This window comes from Clinocottus analis, unplaced genomic scaffold (assembly GCF_023055335.1).
Source record: "Clinocottus analis isolate CAN_PGR_092001 unplaced genomic scaffold, fCliAna1.0.p SCAF_17, whole genome shotgun sequence".
Taxonomy (NCBI): domain Eukaryota; kingdom Metazoa; phylum Chordata; class Actinopteri; order Perciformes; family Cottidae; genus Clinocottus; species Clinocottus analis.
Genome location: NW_027175898.1, coordinates 5,470,868 through 5,491,631, shown reverse-complemented (window position 1 = coordinate 5,491,631; position 20,764 = coordinate 5,470,868). Strand labels below are relative to the sequence as shown.

General features: G+C 42.1%; 2 protein-coding genes across 4 annotated transcripts; one reads left to right on the top strand and one right to left on the bottom strand.

The window, feature by feature from the left end:
* Window positions 1–831: 831 nt before the first annotated feature.
* On the bottom strand, window positions 832–16,336 carry LOC137788149 (coiled-coil domain-containing protein 9B). 3 transcript variants are annotated; one of them, XM_068580990.1, is made up of 14 exons: window positions 16,178–16,336; window positions 12,634–12,741; window positions 12,401–12,505; window positions 12,074–12,229; window positions 11,443–11,592; window positions 9,150–9,212; window positions 7,278–7,456; window positions 6,154–6,203; window positions 6,001–6,036; window positions 5,481–5,577; window positions 4,258–4,291; window positions 3,581–4,166; window positions 3,417–3,499; window positions 832–3,069 (listed from the first exon to the last, which is right to left on the bottom strand). In XM_068580990.1, exons 1-14 carry the CDS (start codon window positions 16,178–16,180, stop codon window positions 3,043–3,045), a joined length of 1,677 nt encoding a protein of 558 aa, XP_068437091.1. In that variant the 5' UTR covers window positions 16,181–16,336; the 3' UTR covers window positions 832–3,042. The 3 variants fall into 3 exon arrangements, with proteins under 3 accessions (XP_068437091.1, XP_068437090.1, XP_068437092.1); XM_068580989.1 differs by lacking the exon at window positions 16,178–16,336 and adding an exon at window positions 15,320–15,522; XM_068580991.1 differs by lacking the exon at window positions 16,178–16,336 and adding an exon at window positions 14,756–15,051.
* Window positions 16,337–19,377: 3,041 nt separating this feature from the next.
* On the top strand, window positions 19,378–20,184 carry LOC137788133 (rRNA 2'-O-methyltransferase fibrillarin-like). Its single transcript, XM_068580960.1, has 4 exons — window positions 19,378–19,448; window positions 19,601–19,614; window positions 19,698–19,754; window positions 19,953–20,184. Exons 1-4 carry the CDS (start codon window positions 19,442–19,444, stop codon window positions 20,112–20,114), a joined length of 240 nt encoding a protein of 79 aa, XP_068437061.1. The 5' UTR covers window positions 19,378–19,441; the 3' UTR covers window positions 20,115–20,184.
* The last annotated feature ends 580 nt before the right edge of the window (window positions 20,185–20,764 follow it).

The following is a 20,764-nucleotide window of genomic DNA, read 5'->3' as shown; positions in this document are numbered from 1 at the left end:
TTTTTTCCATTAAGTTACAGCTTTACTTTAGCTGAACTCATCAACAGTCAGCTTGCCTGAGGCCCTGCGCTCTGATTGGCTAAAGCACTTCCGCGTTGATAACTCTTTGTGACCTGGATTACATTGAGCTCTTTTATGATTTTTCATCAGGAGGGCAAGCTTCTTCAGAGTGCACTCTCATAATCCACTACAATCCTCTCACACCGCACACAGGATTCATTTCCATATTATCAACACCACCTCTCTTTAGTTAAGTTAATGAATATTGCTTCAGGTCCTTCAAACTATTCGCTAGTTTTGCACTAATTGTTAAAAAAAAAAACACTTAGCATTGCTGTTCATCTTCAAGGAGATTGAGGCTACTTTATTCAATGTACAGTAGGTTACAGGCCCAAAAACCTAAGCAGCAGAAGGCTGCTATGGAGACAGCCTAGGGAGGAGATAATGAAAATAGTAGCACCTATGGGAGGTCCCACCTGTAGGGCTGAGAGGGAGCCGTTTCCAATGTAACAGCCATCCAGGGAGCTCGTCTGAAATTAATCAAATCCAGCATGAAGACAGACTCAGTGGAGCGAGGAGTAACAATATTGGCTGTTGATGCTGCAATGTGCTCTACATTTCTGTCACATCGGCCCTCTTTGCTCTCCACCACAGCGGCCTTGTGTTTTTCTTTCCTTCTCACGACGAAACAACTCCCCAGAGATAGGACTGCAGACATATCTGAGGCGTTTATCGCAGGTGCAACAGTGAGTGAGGGAGAGGGAAGAGAGGGCGAGCGTGCAACAACACGATGCCAGTCATGGTTTGAGATACAGAAAAGACTTTATTGACGTTCTGTATGCCTTCTTCCAAACTGGTCTACAGCAAATGAAGCTATCGTTCACACAGATTTAAATTAGCGGGGCCAACACCTTGACACACACACTCACAAGTATTCCTTCCCCATGAGCGTATGTGAAAACATGTCGGACAGCAGTGGAAATCACAATCACCTCCTAAATTTGACACATTACGCGAGGTGACAATGCAGATGTGTAAAACTAAATGCTAAACAAGGACAAATGCTCAACTGCTTTGTGGTTGTAGGTCCTAAATTTAATTTATATGAATTAAGTCCCACAGGGAAATTAAAATATCTCAGAGGTAATCTGTATGACATGTTTTACAAACAGTTTCCTTTACCATCCATTCAAATTCTATATATAATATAGAACAAGGCTCCTGGTGATTTGTATTGTATGTAACCACAGTAGAAGCTGACCACATGTCCACTACGTTCTCTACTTAGGGTTACGCAACGGTTCACTACCGTAACACTGACAAAAGCCAACAACTTCTTTGAGGACAGAGTTCTTGTAAGGCTTCTTATTATAGTTGTCACTTGATACCAAAAACATAAACTGCTAATAAATAAAAACCAATACAAATACATGGCACATTTGTTAAATACTTCTGGTCAACTGTTGTCCAAACGGAGAGGCAAATAAATACATTAAATGAGGCTGCAGAACTGTTAATACAGTACATTCAACACTACTCTATGTTATGGTACAGGCCATGAAATAAAGGTACACCTTCGGTATTTGAAGAAGCCATGAAGCAAGGCACAACACCTGGAGGAATTCTTGAAGCTTTATCCGCTTTTCAAAAATATTGCTCTTACTCTTTCGTGATTATAAAAGAGAACCAATCACAAAACAATGCAAAAAGGGAATTGCTGTTGAATCCCAGTGTTTTGACTGTGGACTAAAGTCTGTCGGTCCCACAGGGGCCAAAATCCTCAACAGAGAAAAAGTTGAGCGCTGTTATCAACTGGGACTGTATTTGTTGTTCAGAAACAAGAGAGAGAGCAATTACAGAAAATAATATTTTAGTTTAATATTTTAGTTCTCAAATTAGTTTTGATTCACAATTGTTGACTTTCAAGTCTCTGCTGTCCATTCTTTAAAATTATAGACCTCCAGTACATTACAAGTCCAATTTAAGTGCCGAGAAACATGAGAGTCTGAGGAAGACCAGATTATGGGATTCAGCTGTGTCAACTTTCCAAAACACGGTAACAGTGTGTTAAAGAGCAAGTGTTCACGGTGTCATTGATTATTCTCCAAGCCACATATGGTTATGCCAGCAATGTGCATTTTGCTATGAGCTTAATGGTAGCTTACCGTTAAAGGGAGACTCTAGCGATTAAGAGTTGTATTTATATTACGTTTAAGGACTTTGGAGACACAACCTTGATGACATCACACTGATGTCAATCAGGTTGTTTTGTCAGACTTGTGTGAACCACAGCGGACATTAAACAACAAACTGAATCGCACCAACCATGACGAGTTAACTGAGCTTGATGTGTAAAATCGACTCCCGCTTCCTCTTAATAACAATAATAATAAAAAAGTTTTATGTCAGTAGTAATATTCTAGGAAGTTAAAAACGTAACTGTTTTGGTCAGTGGCCAATCAGACAATCGTCTCAGGTGTACCCTTTAATAGTGTAGTGATTTCTGATTGGTTTAAGGTCATTGTCTGATGCTGGAAGCGTTTAATAAACTATGTGTAATCACACAGTTTGTACGTGTACAAATGTGTCTTCACTTATTGAAAATACCTTTCAGGCAGAATCAGGCACTAGATAATTTGACTGTGGCTGAAGTTTATTTCTATCTAAGTGTAACTGATCAGGTAGCCTCCTGATATGTACCTTGACATTTTCATACAAATGTAAACATTCAATGATATTGCACTGAAGCAGCGTACTAATATGTTGAATAATGTGTCAGTTCACATACTTTTAGACTTATAAAGTGCTTGGATGTAAAAAAATATTTAAGCAGGAAGAACTTTCACCATTCCTTCATTAAGTTTTAGACAATTTTAAAATCTTCCACAGGTGGGAGGCACCACAGCAAAATTAAACGATGGTTTTGTGTGTCAGTCATAACCAGTCTAACTCAAATGAGCAACCTGAAGCAAAATGCAAATACAAAAAGGCAAAGGCTCTGTGTCGCTGTGATTTGGTTTCAGTATTTACATCCAGAAAATGTCAAACAATCTTCCCGTGCTCTCTTGCCTGCAAAAAGAAAGAGAAAAACACGCACAGACGTACAAGTTAAAGCTTATTCATTTTCCATAATTCAAATAACATCCATTTATTTTCTATGTTAATAATTTCAGTCTGCAGTTTTATATTATCAAGCTGTATCAGTGGTGGATGAGATAACGAGGCATTGTCTCATGAGAGTATTTAACATGCACTCCAACAGGCCTCAGTGGTCGTAAATGTGCTTAAACCAAAATTGGATATCACACAGCTGCAGTGTGAGATTCTCTCTCTCCGTCTCCATTTACACATCCCTCCATCAATCCATTTACACACCCATTAATCCTTCCATCCCTCTTCCTGTGTCACAAACTGACCTTGTCGCTGCTGGTTGAGTGTGTTGGGTGTGTTTCTCCCGATTCCAGGCTCAGGACCGACAGGCCAGAGTCTATCAGTTCCTCTTTGAAATAAAACCAACACTTGATTACTTATAAATCATGCACATAGTAGAACTGTCAGGTCCATTGAAGCTCTTGCATACCTGTGTTTGTGTTGCTGATGTTGCACTTGGCAAGCTCTACAGGCTGGACAGAGCTCTGCTGTCGCGAGGCACAGGCGTTTTCAGCAGGAGGGGAGCTGGGAGCGGCGGGGAGGCTGCTGTCTTTTTTAGTACATTCAGTTTCTGAAGTCTGCTGCTGGGCAACGGGGGGAGCAGACAGGCCACCTCCCTGATCCTGAGGACGAACATCATCCTGCTTGGCACTTTCCAGTGGCTGCTGTGGCCCCTGCACTTTGTGTGGATTTTTTTTAGGAGAGGAAGCTTTTAGGGACCTCGCACTTGGTGATTCTGAGCAGGCCGAGTCCTGAGAGCCTGTGGTTTGCTTTGTGTGAGCCCCCTGGACGAGCGCTTCTGAGAAACGTACTTTCTTCTCTGAACCCCGGGGGGACGAGGCCTCCGCCTGCTCCTGAGCGGGGGTTGTGGATCCACTCACTTCCTCAGATTTACTGAGTGAATTTGGGTTGAGCGACAGCTTCAATTTCAGATCCTCATCTTTGTGATTATCGACCTCAACATCTGTGACGGCGTCGAGTTCCTCCAAAAACTCTTCTAATGTCGTGTCAGCCGACTAGAGGATGAGATTAGAAAAACAAATCATTTTTGTAGTAACTCTTATGAAGCAAGACAAATTTACACTCAAACAGGTTTTGATATCTCACCTGTAGGTTCTCTCCGTCTTCATTGGCCTGCCATCTAAAGAAAGGAAAATGACTTTTATTAAAAGCTATTCTGTGACTATTATTTTCTTTACCTTATGCAATGTACAGTAAACCTCATAGAATTGCAAAAATGTATAGTTTAACAGAAGCTTAGGAAATACGCTTTTTTGCTTTTCTTGCCGATAGTTAAATGAAAAGATTGACAACTTTCTTACTGTACAAATATAAAGCTACAGCCAGCAGCCAATTAGCTTAGCTTTTTCTTAAAACAAAAAAATGGGACAATAGATAGGTTGTCTCTATCCTCAGGGAACACAATACTGATATAAGTTTAAGGTTTAATTACTGAGATTTACAGGTGCCAAAAGGGGTATTTTGTTATCTTCCAACCAGGCTATCTGTTTGCCCCTATTTCTAGTGTTTATGCTAAGCTACGCTAAGCGTCTTCTGGATGTAGCTTCATATATAGTGCACTATGAGAACCGTATCAATCTCCTTTAACTCTGGCATGAAAGTTCATTGCATTGTCTTGTAAGAGGAAGTACAGAATAGAGAATGGACATAGAAGGCTGTATTTAGGTTAGCTCTAGTTAGCTTCGGTCTCAGCTGCCTAAGTGGCCTCTGGGCTGCAGCTCACTGCACTACAATTTATTGCCAGCTGTGAAATCAGCTCACCCTGGTAACGAGAATCTGTCAGGACACACCTGCATGCTGTTTTGCACTGTCCCCTGACCCTTTTCCTAACTCCATCACTGAGACACATGGAGAGGAAATCACCTGGCACACTACACTTCCACACTCAAAGGCTATAATGCCTCACTCCTGGGTCTGTGGCCTCGCAGCTTTTAGAGATTACACAACGCTTGTGTAACAACACACACTGAAAGCCTCCTCACCACCCAGCACAGAAGCTTGTCTCACAATGCAGGGCAGCCGGAAGAGAACAAAATGTCATGCAGTGAGACACAAATGAAGCCTTCTGGGTTATTTAGTCAGCTGCCACGACTTCCAAATCAAGCCTCATGACATCCAGGGGAATTTGTAACTGAGGGCACAGAGCTGGAAAACAACTACAGCCTTCCCACAAACGTTTCATGTGTTTCACTTGTCATAGTATGTTTTCTCGCAGGCTGTGGTGAGATCATGCCCTGGCTTGAATCAGCTTTAACATCAGGTCGTTGTGTGCGTGGCACTAATGTTGATGATGTTTAGCTGCTACTGACCTCCTGGCTCTTCCAGTCAGACGATCTTTGCCTTTTGCTTTACTGCTCATCACTAGCACGTCTTTAGCTCCCTTGTCTTTGCCTCGCTTCTCATGACCTAGGACAGAAGAATACTGAAAGTTTAAAGTCACAATTAAATGACATTTTACATAAAAAGACAGTTCTCCTTTCTGCAGAATCAACAGTACATGTATTACTGTTTCCTTGCTGTGTGTGCTTATACATTTTTAGAAAACAACAACGGTTTTGAAAAACTTCCCGCAACATTATCTGCCTTTGTCTTACTAGCGGATATCCTACAACTTAACCCTGTTTAATGAACTCCACGTGAATTATTATCCAGGCCAATATCCTGTTTCAACAAAAAAATACAATTATAGCAGCAAGATGCTCCCAGAATGCATTTTCATTTACACTTGAAAATACATTCAGAAAAGGTTTCTGAGCTTTTGTACGCTGTCTGATGTTTTCAAGTCACTAAACAAATACATGAGAAATATTGAAGTGTGGGATATGACACCTGCTCGAGACGGTCCTCTTCTAGCATTTCTTCCACCTGAAATGAAAAAAGATGGATTCAATAATAAGGAAAAGGGAACACATCATGTTATCATCATTATGTAAAACGGTCTTCTTCTTCATTTTCTCAGTTGGAGCTTTTTCAATGTCTCACCTCTGCTGGAAGGCCCCCAATCTCTGTCAGGCACAGATTTGTCTGAAAACCTAAAAGCAGAAGTTCAGTTAAGACGGAAACACAAACCAGCTCATGTCTCATAATTGCTTTTTGTTGAGGCTTTTTGTTGAGGCGGCTTCACAGCCCATCTCCACCACATCATTATTGTACATCTGTTATGTAAATTTGAGATTTTTCAGAATCAGTAAAAGGTTTTGCTCCGTGAGTCACATGCTTGCTTTTTCTACATTGTTGAATCAAAAACAAACTTCCTCTTCTATTCTTACTCGGGGGCCTTGTTTAAGCCTCACCAAATAAGGCAAGGTATTCCATCCCTCATCCCAAGTTAAAAATAGCCGCTCCTCTCTTGTCCCTTTACATTTTTATGTTTAAACAGCACATTCATTCACTCTGCAGCTCTTTGTACCACAGGCCTGGTGTGTTTGAAATCGAACAAACACTTAAAATGAATGTGTTTTCACAAACCTGTGATTACACCGAGTCTTCACAGCGTGAGAATACACAAGATGTGCTTACACACCGTTATCCATACTGTTCATCCAATTTGCCTGAAAAGTAATTATTTCATGTAATTATTTCGTCATGTCTTGTGACTTTATGAGGTTTAGTCTTGTGAGCATCTCATCTAATGGATCCTTTCACTGAATAGCACTGAGTAAAGCTTGTGCTAAGCTAAGCTAGCTAGCTAGCTGCTGCCATACAGAATTCAGAGTGGCATCAAATCTCTTCTCAAGAAATATATATATATATATATATATATATATATATATATATATATATATATATATATATATATATATATATATACACTTAAAACTGAGGGTGGATTATTGGTAATATGCCAATAGTATAAAATTAAATGACGTAAGTAAACCAATGAGGATGTATTGTGTATAACTAAAGGGATTAAAGACTAGATTTTCAACACCTACAATAATTGGACAAATAACACTCTAATCTGTGTCCAGTCCACGTTTCCTGGAATTGAATTCTCCAATATAAAAATAGAAGGAGCCCATGAAATATCACCCGGGGGGACAGCTGTAAGAAATCGAAGACGTCAGCAGAGGTGTCTTGGGAAGTCTGAGTGCGAAAAGTCTTACATGTTGTCATTTTTGTCCATGTCCCACGCCCGCTTCCACTGGCCTTTGGCGTTTTTGTGACGTGCCACTCTCTCCTTGTCGATCTGCTCGCGCTCTTTCTTCCATCGCACGTACTCCTCCTGCTCCTCTTTCGACGTGGGGATGTTGAGGTCTGTGCTGGCCTGCAGGCTTTCAGACTCCTTGGCAGACACACAACAGTTGCATTTAAAGCATGTAACACATCAGTCCTCTTACTAATCAGAGCAGTAAAGCCCAGCAATAGCCTCACATCAAGCTGGACTGGTCATAAAACATCTTATTATCTCTCAACAAATAACTAAACAGCAACAGGGCAGCTTATATCATATACAGCTTAGAAGGGTTCAAAAGGAAAGGAACAAACAAGGATATTATTTTCATGCGATCCAATTTACTGTCGATGCCAAGCGCTGGGTCTCTGTAAATACTGATGATGAGCGCCGGCTCATTCCAGTCAGCTCCCATTTGATTACAAAGAGCTACTTGTTTGTCTACCGTGACGGCTGCAAAGAAACACAATCAAATTCTTTGAGAAAATATTCCAGTAAAAGGGTGTATAGTAAATGCAATTAGATCCCCTTCCTCCTTTCCTCTCTTAACCTGTTTATTGATTACTGCCATGACAGCAGAAAGGATTGCTGGCTAATACTAAAGAGAGATGGGATGCAGGCTCTTTAACACATCAAAGGGGACAGAGGCTGTGTGCTCTATTTACAAAGCCCTGGAGCGAACCAGGACTACAAACGCTGCTGGGCTCCGATGGAAATCACGTAGAGGACTAGCAGTCCCCGGCGAGAGAAAGTGCTTATGAGTGTGTGTTTTTTAATACAGCAGAAGAGATGTGATGTTGCTGTCTGGAGAAAACAATCAAATTGTGCGAATGAAAGAGAAAACTATCTGCATTTTATGACAGAGAGAAACAGCACATGATGGGGGATGTTTTGTCCTCAGGTTTGGACCAATCACAGCCAAGTAAACATGTTGCCTTTATGTGTACAGTTATTGGAGAACGTGGCATCTGTGCTCATCCCCCCTCTCCTCCGGCCCCAGGAGAACATCAGTGACCACAAGGGAGGCCGCTTCTAGCATGTTCCAACAGGCCGTATCCTGCTGACACTCCAGTCGCCCTGCCAATTAGCACTTTTCAATTTCTCGCCCCCCTGAGGCCTCGCAGGGAGGTTGTCAGGGGCCAAGGCAGGTAGGGAGCCTGGTGAGTCTGGCCAGTGCTGACAGAGAGCAGGACTTGGGCTCAGACGTGTGCATGCAAATTTAGATCCGTACACGGTGACTAAGACTGATGAAGCTCTTATTCTCAATTGTTTCCTCTCATCCTTTAAAGCTGCAGTAGTTTAGGCCTGAAAATGCCAGAAGAGGTTTCCTATACATTTGTCAAACAAAGCAGCAAACAAAACGGCGGTCTGACCTTTACACCTTCCCTCGAGCTCATCCTGCAAAGCCAGCAAGGTACAGGGAGGCAGAGCGGGATGAACAGCATCGCTCCTCGTGTGGCGTATTCGGCGGCCCTTTGAAGCCCACCCTCCCTATTTAGCAGGCACTATCTGCGTGACAGCTCTGAGATACTCCAGCAACGTTGACACATGAGCCAGCGGGAGGCAGATAGGGACGTGCCTGTTGTGCCTGTCTGCATGTGAGCATTTGTGATGAGAAGCGTATATTTGCATCTTTCTAGGTTTTGTGTGGTGACATTGTGTGGAAACCTTGTATTCTACATTTGTTTTCGTGATCACTGTGCGCTGGAGAAACAACCCTTTGAGATGGGTACGTATTAGAGAGGGTGACAATATGCACGTCAATATGTTGTGTGTGTTTATGTCAACTGAGGGATTGTGGTACCTGGCATTGCTCTGAAAGCCTGTGATGGTCCTCCGTGTGCTGCTGTCCTGATTTAAGCCCATCCTGTCACAGAGGTGAGGCAAGAAATAAAAGGGAGATCAACATAACAACAATAAAGGCGACACAGTAAATATTAATTAAACATGGCTGTAAAAAGGCACATTACTTCCGACAAAAACTGCGAAAACAAATCAAGCGAGAGCCGAGGCTGAGGTTTCAGGGGCCTCCACTGCCACCAAGTGGATTAATGGTGCCACAGCTTAATTTAGCACATGTGGGTCAGTTTTAAATGTCCGCTCTGCAATGAGGTCAGTAAGCAGAGTGAAGTTTGCAGGTGGTTGAATTTCAGTGGTTTGGAAAAAGGAAACTCATCCTATTCCAGGTAGAGAATTATCTGGATTTCGTTTTGAGTGCACTTCTGCTAAGATGTCCTCCGGTGATCACAGTGGATGAATAATGTCAACAGTAACACTTTAGTAGTGTCAAGGGGGAAACAACAGTGCTGGACAGAGTGGTCTTCTAGTGCACCTGCAGACAATGCACTCTTCTACGAACACCAAAATTCAGCTAGACTTGTACACACACAAAAGACTTATAAACACTTTTTCCTTTTCTTCTTTTTCCTCTCACCCTTCTTCTTCTCCCTCTCTGACCCTTTCCTGGCACCTTGCCAGGCCCGTCTCTTTGGCAGCATAATGAGCCTTTTCAGAGTGAGAAGGCAGTCGAATGTTAATTAGATCAAATCGGTCCTTTCAGGATGGTGGGAATGGGGAAACAATTCTGCCAGAAGAGCGCAGACCACTTAAGGCTCCAGAGAGGAGAAATGGAGGCTGGAAACAGACGGTAGGCAGCCAGGAGTCTCTCCCTTTCTCTCCCCCGCCCCCTTTCTTCCTCACTCCCTACCTCTACATTTCCTTCTCATGAGTGTGAACGGACAGTTTTGTCTTGAGGTACTTTCAGGCATTACAATCTGTTTGGGAAAATGGAAAAATAACCACACCCCTCTCACAGTCATTATTTATTTCCACACACACAAGCTGATTCGAAAATATTTCAGAGGCGGTGCAAAGCCATATATGCGCAGCTTATCATGGGTCTTTTCCAAGCAAACATTGCATGACATTTTTACCTCCCATCAACACCCTTTCACAGCTCTCATTATGTAAATGTAATATTATGTAAACAAGGACCACGTGGAGACCAGTTCTCTGGCGTTCCCAGATGACTGGTGGACTGGAGCGCTGGCTACTGTTCAAGTGCTGATTCAGTCCACATGATGAATAAAGGGGGACCGACCAAACAGGCCATAGAGAAAGGCCAAGAGAACAGCGTGTTCAGCCCATAGATTTACTGCAAATTAACTCAGACGAGGTATATATAAACATATTTATCAGCCTCCACGAGCTTTGTGTCTGGTGACCACTCCCACGATCAGACTGAGTCTGTTAACAGTGGTGAGGATCAGCTGTCTGTGCTGTGCATTGACTCACTGATCGAGCAGCCTCTGTGTGTGTGTGTGCGTGTGTGTGTGTGTGTGTGTGTGTGTGTGTGTGTGTGTGTGTGTGTGTGTGTGTGTGTGTGCGTGTGTGTGTGTGTGTCAGACTGAGGCAGAGCAGCTGTTCAGTTCTGCATACCCGGGTAACACTGTCATTGAACTTAGTGCTCAATGACAGTGTGGCATTTCACAGCCGAGCCGGGGGAACTTTATGTGAGTCTCTGCCTATCTGCGGTAAACATGAGATATGAAACCAACAGTATATAGTGAAGCTACTGATGATAAACATGCCATCTCTGATGTCATACTACCAATAACAAGAGCTATGAAAGCATCGATCTATCTTGTATGGCCCTCAAGGGACTCCAGTGAATTTAACAGCCTGTTCCAGTGGCTATAAGGAATCTAACCCCAAAGGTTTGAGTGAGTTTTGCTCGCTAACAAAAAGGCACGGCACTTCCAAGAGAGAAAAGAAGACTAATAAAAGGTAATAAAAGGTAGAAGTAGCCTTGCCTTTTGAAGGTTTGGGCCTACAGCATATCTAACAACAGCTCTATTAGTAGCCCTTCCTCCATAAACCCCACACCAGTCAATCACAGCTCCCGTCCACCTCCTGTCCACAGACCATTGTGCTCCATCACTTGAGGGGTGTGGCCAGTCCACATGTCTGACATCTATGTAAAACACACGGGTGCAGCACGAGAACGAACAAAGGGGGATAAGGGAAAGGAAACGGACAGGAGGGTGCATGTCGGGTTTTAAATGCTGAAGCGTATGATCACAGTGAACGACTCAGACCTGTTCTGCTGTGTCTCTCTTGGTCATGTGAGGTGGCTGACTCCCCCTCCCAGCGGACTCCACACGGCTCGCCTGTCCGTCATCTGTAGGGCTCTTGATGTCCGAAGAGCCTGGCCTCCTCTCTGACCTCTCACTCACCACCCTCTTACCCTAGAGAGACAGTTACTCATATTAGGGCACTACAACTGTGGCAACAGAGCCAAACCTTATCATGTCCAAAACATGCACAACGATTATTCATTTCAGGGTTTAAATCACTCGTTTGTTATACAAAATGTTGTATTTATGTGCAAAAATCGGAACATTTCCCCCCGGCACCAGCTTATAAAGACACATTTATGGACAGAAGATTGGACAGGACTACACATTGTACACTCACACGTTCACACAGCTGCACTCATGGGATAAAATCTACTCTGCATATCCATCATTCTTAAGTGCTCCTGCTTTCTTTGCAAGTGATCAAACTTGTTGAACGCCTAAAACCTGTTGGTTGATCACATTGCTTTCAGCTATGTGTACTCATTGATTTGAATAACGAAGTGCTCTTGTGTTATTCCTTCATTTATTACAGTTAAACCTCAGGGGGTTTTGTCACTTTAAGAGGAAATTGGCACTGCAGTGTATTTACCTTTTTGCCAGCCATGGTGACCATTAGCTGCTTCCTGTGGCCTCGGCCTGCACTCTGCGGAGGGGCGTCCTCCCCCTTGTCGGGCCCGGCCTCCTGCTGTCCTTTCCCAGACGGTGAATCACCGCTGAATGGCTTCGTGACCACCACGCGACTGTCCTGCTCCAAACCAATGACACAAACATATTGTAAAACATCCTGTGGCTTCTTATCTTCAGAAAGAAGTGTGACTGAAATGAGCTGTCAGCAATAATAGCAGTGCTGAGACGCATTAGCTTGTCAATAATTATTTCAGTTCCTGAGTCAGTCTCCTCATATTAAGAAACTCACACAAGTGGACTTGCTGATTGTGATGGTAAGATCCTCAGCTTTGCTCTTGTGGCTCTGTAGAGCCATTCCTTCCTCTTCTGCCCTCTTCCTGTCCTCCTCTACTTCCTAAATACAACCCAACGAAAACAACAGATTAATTGGGAAGCCTGAAAGTGCTACAGAAAAGACACCTGCTGCACACGTAGTTTTTACAACTGATGTTGACCAGTGAAATGTTGGACACTTGTCCATACCTTGTGCCTCTTCATGAGCGCTTCATTCTTCCTGCGGAGAGCCTCGATCCTCTTGTCCAGCTCCAGGTCTCTCTCCTGCTCCCTCTTGGGCAGCATGTCACTGGAGGTCTGGGAGGAGACATATATCTGTAACCTCAACTTTAAAAAAAGAGGCCCGGTGTGCTAAATGTGTCTTTAGCGCATCTGCACCAACTGAACTTTTTTTATATTTTTAATGTCTGGGCACCATACGAATTTTGTACAGGTGTCAAAACAAAAAACTTTTTTTCATTTAATAACAGTCACCAAAAAATAGAATAATCTGGTAAAAATGTAATTTAAATAGTTGACTATCTCATTAAAGAATGATAAAACAATGATTACAACTCTGACCAGACATTGCATGCCAGCTTTTGGTATTAGAGGGTTTTTAATGCACCACTGCGTGCACCACAATAACACACAGCACTAACACACTCTCACGCCCACCGCAGATGGAGCATTCATTACGAAGCTCGGTTACACAGAGAGAATGCTTATGCTGAGCATCCTAAACATCCTAATGCGGTCAGCAGGGCATGCCTGCTCACACGACAAGAGGCCCGTACTGAAAAATCCCCACGTGCTCTCATGAAACATCCACTAGGTGAGTGTTAACACTACCTTTCATGAAAAATTCCTCTTGAGCATACTGGGCCAGCGCACATGTGCAAGCGAGCGGCTGAGTGGAAGAAATGTGCACAAACATTCAAGAGACGCCAGATTAGGACATTATCATACATCCACCATGGCCAACAGAGATCTCATTTCACCCTGCAGCAACTTCATGCTCTCGGGTCTGTGTTGTCTCTCTGGATCTGTCACTGGGAAAAGTGTGGTTCCTTCCCTTCACCTGACTGTGGAGCAGACATCAGGTGCTCATAACTCAGAGGAACGGTGACCGAGGAACTCTCTCTGCTTCAGGAGAGTATACCACCCTCTTTAAGACCAAGGTCACGAGAGGTTCAGATCAGGCGTACCACATGTCAGAGATGCAATGAAAGAAGAAGCTACAATCATACCACTGTTCTACACAACCTGATTTAAAGCGATAGGACCACATTTTGTGAATACACTCATTCACGTCCCTGACTTTGTGGCTGTGGCTTCACATTTAACGACCTTCTCAACTTATTCTTAGCTATAAAGCACATATTCCATAATGTTGGACTGTTCCTTTAAATGGGTGCACCAGGGTATATGCAATGTCAGCATCGCGACTTTGAGACAATGCAGCTCTTACCTCATAAAATACAAGATATTGCTTCAAAGACACTTTACACTTGTAAAGTGTAAAGTGTCAACAAAATATGTTTGCAACAAAATAAGTTTGCAAACAAATGAGTCACTTGTGCTCAACTTGTAGTTTAAGCTTTAAGAAGGCACCAACATTTAAGTTTCAACAGTTGTGATAGACATATGTGTCAACACTTTTGAAAAGATGGGATCAGAGTTATGAGTTTCATCTTTACATATTGCAACAGCATTCATTTTCATATCGTCACAAAGTTTCCTTCAGCCCACAAACAACAGCGCTCTGTGAATACTCAAAGAACGACAATCATTGTAACAAAACAAAAAAAAAAGAACTCTCGACTCAATCAGCTGAAACAAGTGCTCCCCACTTGAACGCCGGCATCACTGACCGCTGTTTATCAGAGCTGAGGAGAAAGTGACAAAAGAAAAGTTTCCACAGCTGCTTGTTGAAACTATGAAAACACATTATTCCGTTTGAAGTACCCTCATTCGCCCCACTGTAGGAATTATTTGGAAGGCTCAGACCTTCTTGACAGCGACAGGAAGTAGATGCCAAAGTCAGTCATTCGTGTGACATTTGCACAGAACGATGACTCATGGCACAAGAGACCGAAGCACACGAGAGATCGAAGGCGATCATATTGGGACTGCATGAAAGAACAAGTGCTTTTTTTTTCGACGCCACTTTTCCGCCTGCAAAGAATAGCTGCCACTGAGATGATGTTAACTGCTTACTGCATATAAGGTGTCAGCACAGACTAATAGCAAAATAGACAACAACACATCCCGAATGCAATGTGTCAAACCTGCAAAGACACAGTGAGCATGAGCAAAAGTTGGGACTCACTCAGAGAAGCGGCTGGAAAGTGGTTACCTCACAGCTTCTAGTTGTCAGGGTATCCAAACACAACAGCCCATGAGGACACACCACCAAGAATAGGCGCAAGGGAGAGACGCTGCCCAATGTGAATCTCTGCGAGGAGGCCAATGGCGGAGAATGAAGTGAACTCCGGCCTCTACAAAGTGGGGAGACTCTGTTGTGGGGACGGTACCCCTCTAGGTTCAGCCGCGAGCTCTGTGATCGTGCAGCTTAAATACACCACCACGAAACACACAGAGACGCTGCGGGTCTGCCAGCGGACGGCACCCATGCCTGGACAGGCAGGCGAAAAAGAAGAGGTGGGAGGGTGTCGCTGCAGAGCGAACGCTGCCAAGGCTTCCTCCCTGCCAGGCGTTCCTGCCACCTAGAGGAGCTCCAGCAGGGGAGAGAAAGAGCATAGCTGAAACGCTGCATGCAGCCACAGCTGAATCTGCGACAGAGCAGAGGAGGAAGAGAGGGGAACCTAACACCAGTGAGAGAGAAAGAGTCTGGGATGAGAAGAGAGAGGGGAAGGAGAGAGAAAGCACTCACGGGTCTTTCCATGTCAGCGATGAGAGCTGGGCTGGGTCCAGACGCGAGGCAGCCGAGGCGGCAGAGAGGGCTGCCTGGAGTCCACGATCATGCCTCGATTACAATGAGCCAAGTTGGGCGAGCAGCCAAGATGTCTAACAAATACACAGAGCTCCCCTGTTAACGGATTTCACAGTACCCATCCGCTTGTCCTCTCTCTCTCTCTCTCTCTCTCTTTCTCCCTCTCTCTATCCAACCCTCCCACCCTCCTGCACATATGCTCTCTCACTCCCTCTCGCTCTCTGTAAAGCACTTGCTCTTTCCCCTCCTCACTTATCCTCCGGCTCAAAGCATAGATCCCGTCCCCCTCCCCACCATCTTGAAGTAAATCAGCACTATTGCTTAATTGACCCAATATAAAAAATAAAAAAAATGTTTTACTGCGTATATTTATGTTTCATCTTATGCTCGTGTCAAAATAATAATAGTTTTATAATATCCATAATCTGATGATTTTGTAATTATTTATTTATTTTCTATAGCATATAAAACATTCGGGGTTGGTAAATAATAACTTGTGGTTTATTTACATTTTTTTGTTTCCGTTTTTGAGAATATATATATATATATATATATATATATATATATATATATATATATATATATATTATCGTGCTGTGTGTGTGTGTGTGTGTGTGTGTGTGTGTGTGTGTGTGTGTGTGTGTGTGTGTGTGTGTGAAAGAGCTTTCAAATCCCTTTAATGTTACATTCATGTGTGGCGACCACACAATAAATAATCTAAAAAATGTAAATAAAATGTTGATTTTAGAAACTGTTTTGGGTGCACTCTTATTGAACACATCAAACCATAAATCTCACCATCACAAATGAGATGCGTGTCTTGTTTGTTCCCACTGTGGTTTCAACAGCTGCGTCCCCTCCAAGCTCCAGACCAACATGTTTAGGGTACTAAAGAAGCTTCCTAAGGACTGTGTGTGCGTGCGTGTGTGTGTGTGTGTGCGTGTGTGTGTGTGTGTGTGTGTGTGTGTGTGTGTGTGTGTGTGTGTGTGTGTGAGGGCGGTCTGCCGAATTTCCCACAATTCTTCATGCATGGCGTGCTGCTTTGGCCAAGTCTGAGAGCTAATGACATGCAACAAACCAGGAGCCTGGCAGACTGATGTCAAAAGGCGTCTCGAGGGGAGAAGCAGCAGTCAGAGCTCTGCATTGAGGAAACAAACACATGTTTGAAAGTCACCAGTGTGAACGACATTTCCCTCCACATATCTTACAGTCTACACGGATCATTCCTGCTAATGAGCACGAGCTCTTCACATATTTAACCTGCAAGTATCTGAGCTATTTTAGAATTAATGTAAGAAATGTCTCCAAAAGAAAGTTTGTTTTTGATATTAACGTGCTGATACCTGGACATTATTGCATCATTAGTGCAGGTTTATGCAAACACACTTGAAGGCGGTTCTCCATCTTAGTTTAGTGTGTTAGCGTGCACATGTTTGCCTATTGGCACTGAGCAAAGTGCAGTTTAAAGTTATATGAATGTCATTATGTTTGCTGGTATTTGGGTATGAATCAAAGTAATAAAGGACAAAAGTGACATTTTGAGTTTAGGTTATTTCAGTCTGGGCTAAAGTTGTGGACCAAACAACCAACTAACATGCTGCTAGCATGTCTAAAGAATTATGATCTTTTGTCTCCTTTTTTGTGTATTTCCACAAGCGGGTTGTCAGTTTATTAAAATACTGCAGTTAAGACTCAGCTAAAAGACAACTTTGATATAAGCTATAAAATCCATTTTGCTTTTCTTTAGATGGATGGATAACGTTGGATAAGTGAGTTAAAGTAAAGCTGCACTGACCTCTATTCGCTGGCTTCCTTCATGCGCTGAAGCTGTTTCACACAACATGTCCGCTAGATGGCGCCAAACTCCACTTTCAGCTGGAGCCTGAGCGCATGAGGAGAGAGTTGACTTCTGAGAGGAGGTCATGGGAGAACTTACGAGAGGCCGCCCTACATACATGTCATACTATTGTATGATAAATGTTGCATGTTAATGATTTCAATCAAAATCTACTGGAGATTAATTGGAATAGGTGAAACAATAATGCGATGAAAAATCTGAAATGGAAATGAGTACAAATTGAAATGAATGTATAAAATATTAGCCCAAAAGTGTGTGTTTCTATAGTTAACACTAACAGCGTGTGCGTCGTGAACTAGCATCACTGATTTATATAATCAGACAATCGCTTTTCAGTTTTTTCTATTTCTTCTTCACTTAACTAATTGATAACAGGGCTTAACACACTAACTTAGTCACTCAAACTCTTATGATTTTTACAGTGTACAAAATATGACAACACAAAGAGACATGTCTGCAGTTCAGAAAACAAAAGACAGATCAGGTCACGTACTGGGTGTTTCCTGTCTGTCCTCTTGAGAGCTTACATGACGCATTAGATGTTTTCAATGTTGCATATTTAACCGGTGAAGATTTCTACTCTCTAAGTGTCAGTCCAAATTTGAGATACTTGTATTTTACTAAAGGTCTCATTATTTGCTACCTTACATTTACTCAACTACATTAGAGGCAAATATTGTACTTTTTACTACATTTTTACTTCCCAAAATATAAAAGGTACTTTAAAAAATACTTTAAATCTTTCTACCTTTCTTTCTAACTGTACCTTTATAGCAATTACATTAAATACATAAGTAATAATAATAATCCATGACATTCAAACAGTGGCAATGTACACATTTCTTTTTAATTCCTTAAGAACATTTTGTTGCTGATACCTTTGTGAAAGTAAAACTACAAATCCAAGTTTTTATAGTGTGATATAGTGTATTTGACTACTTCATACTGTATTCTGCAAGACAGGACTGTTGCACCCTTCAGAAACTGTTTGCACGAGGGATAATCAAATGAATGCATCAGTTAACGATGATCTCTGTCTTTAACATTTACGACTAATACATAGAATTGGTAGCACACATTGTTTGCTGCTTGCTAAATACAGGATATAATATGTTTTGTATTATGTTGACAAAAGCCAGTAAGTTTAGCTTTAACTAAAGTGATTAACTTGAAAATGATTGACAAATAATCCTAAAATGTCCGAGATTGACGCAGAGGGAGGGCCGTTGAAAGAAGATGGGAAAGCAAATATGTTTGTGCTTCAAGGAGACAAACCGGTCTTTGTTTTGAGGCAGTGTTGGTGATGAAGGAATACAAGGTGAGCAGGTGTGCCCCAGAACACTTATGTCACACGTGTTCTTATAGCAGCTCACAACTATTTGTTAAACCAGAGTTATGTCCTTCTCAACTCTGACAAAAAAGATTTGAACAAAGTGAATGTAATAACATCATTTGAGCATTGTCTCTTTATTTTGTTATTTTCAAGTTTGATCTTTGGTAGAGTAATGTGGGTTTCTTAACCCTAAATTAAATGGATTTATGTTGTAATAACAGAGACATTCGCTTACTTATATTATATTTATATAAATGTATGTACAATATTTTTACACCTGAATAAACAATAATCAAATTCAAATATGTTCGGTAGTAGTTTATACAGTGTTACAGTTACAACCGGCCCTTTGAGGGCAGTCATAATGCTGACACCCCTACTCTAACTTGACACTTAACGCTCAAATCTAAATTTAAAAAAATCCCTTAAAACAGCGCATGGCAACATTAATTTAATATTTGCCACATTCAAAATTAATAATCAGCAAAATATACAGACTGGACATATTCCAGATTTATTCAATTTAATTAGATATTTAATGTAATAGGAGGCACGTATGTTTTATATACTCTTTGGTAAACAGTATAGTTTACATGAAGGAGAAAGGTTTCATGATTCAGAATTCAAAGATTTTATTGCTAAGGCGGGTCCATTTTATCCCGGTGGTTTCCCGCCCGATAGCTCTCAGGTGTTTTTTAAGAAGTACCTGTCCTACAACTATCAAAACAGTCACATTTCACTACATGTGACTCTCTAACACACCCACTTTCTCCATGAGGAGCTTTATAAATGCAGACTGAACACACATTCGACACAAACCATTTTGCGTGTCCTCCAGGAAAAGACTTTCTACTGCAGCGGTCAAGACAACATGGCTGGTAAGTCTCTTTGAATCATTGTTACATTCCTTTAAGGTTGTTTTGAAATACTTTTCTGTGCAGGGAAGAAAAACTTTATTGAAAAAAAAGTTTTGTTAACGTGTTATTAACTTTGCAGTTTTTGACTTTGCTATTTTGTCTTTCCATTACAGATATGCCCAAAGAAGTGAGTTGGTTTCCTTACAGTACTGGTAGCTTGTGACAAACAGCAGAAAAAGAGGTATGCTTATGAAGTTGTTTTCCTTATAGGACGATATGGGAGAGCAGCCAGGTCCCATAGATAGTCTGCAGACGAGCTCAGACGAGGTAAGACATCTCTTATCTTATTAATTAGTGCTTCATGCTGATTTGGCCCACTGGGTGATTCAGTAACTTTGTGCTCTTATTCATTTCCCATTGGCAAGAGTATCACAATCTGTTTTAATGAAAACTATAGTCATTTATCTCTCCTTGTTTTTAAGAAAATGCATCAAATACTGTTGTTGTGATTCTTTACACGGAAAGGAGGGACACGAAGGAGGTGATGGAGGAGGTGGTGGTCGAAGTGGTCCTGGTGGCCGAGGAGGTCGTGGAGGCCAAGGAGGTCGTGGAAGTCAAGGAGGCCGTGGAGGTCAGGGAGGTCGTGGAGGTCAAGGAGGTCGTGGAGGTCGTCGAGGACAAGATTGAAGAAGTTCAATGTCGAGGTGGAGGTGGTCGAGGAGGTCGTAAGACTTAAATGCATCTCCAATAAACTATTCCATGAAAAGAAAAGACTGGTCTATTATTTATTCACATAATATAACACACTTTTTTCAAAACAGATTCATATGAACCCGTCTATGTAATTTGAGGATAGTAAATGTGCGTAGTTGGATTTTTTTTCACAAAGGAATATAATGATGTGAGTACATTGTGTGGCAAACGACTACGTGCAGATACAAGTCAGGATGATGATAAACAACAATACAAATCCACCAGCTGCCACAATTCATTACTAAAAGGACATAAAGGAACCCGCATTAACTTACTTCATAAAGTGCGATAGACATTGTGCTGAGGGTGGTGCGAGTAGACGGACAATTCTTAAAGGGTTCGGCTGCCTGTGGTGAAGCTAATAGGTAATCTTCCCGTTTGATTATAAAACCTTTTTGGTGAGTGTGAGTGGGCTCAGTGCACAGGCTGACCATCTGCACATTTTGGAAATGTTCAGGAGGTCCGGAGGAGAATTTCTCCACATCACATGTGTAGCCTGTATTATTGTGTAATAGAACAAACTTAAGATGGTATTTGCTTCATTTTCATTTCAGTTTGCGTTTTCTCTTTATGTCAAGATTCAA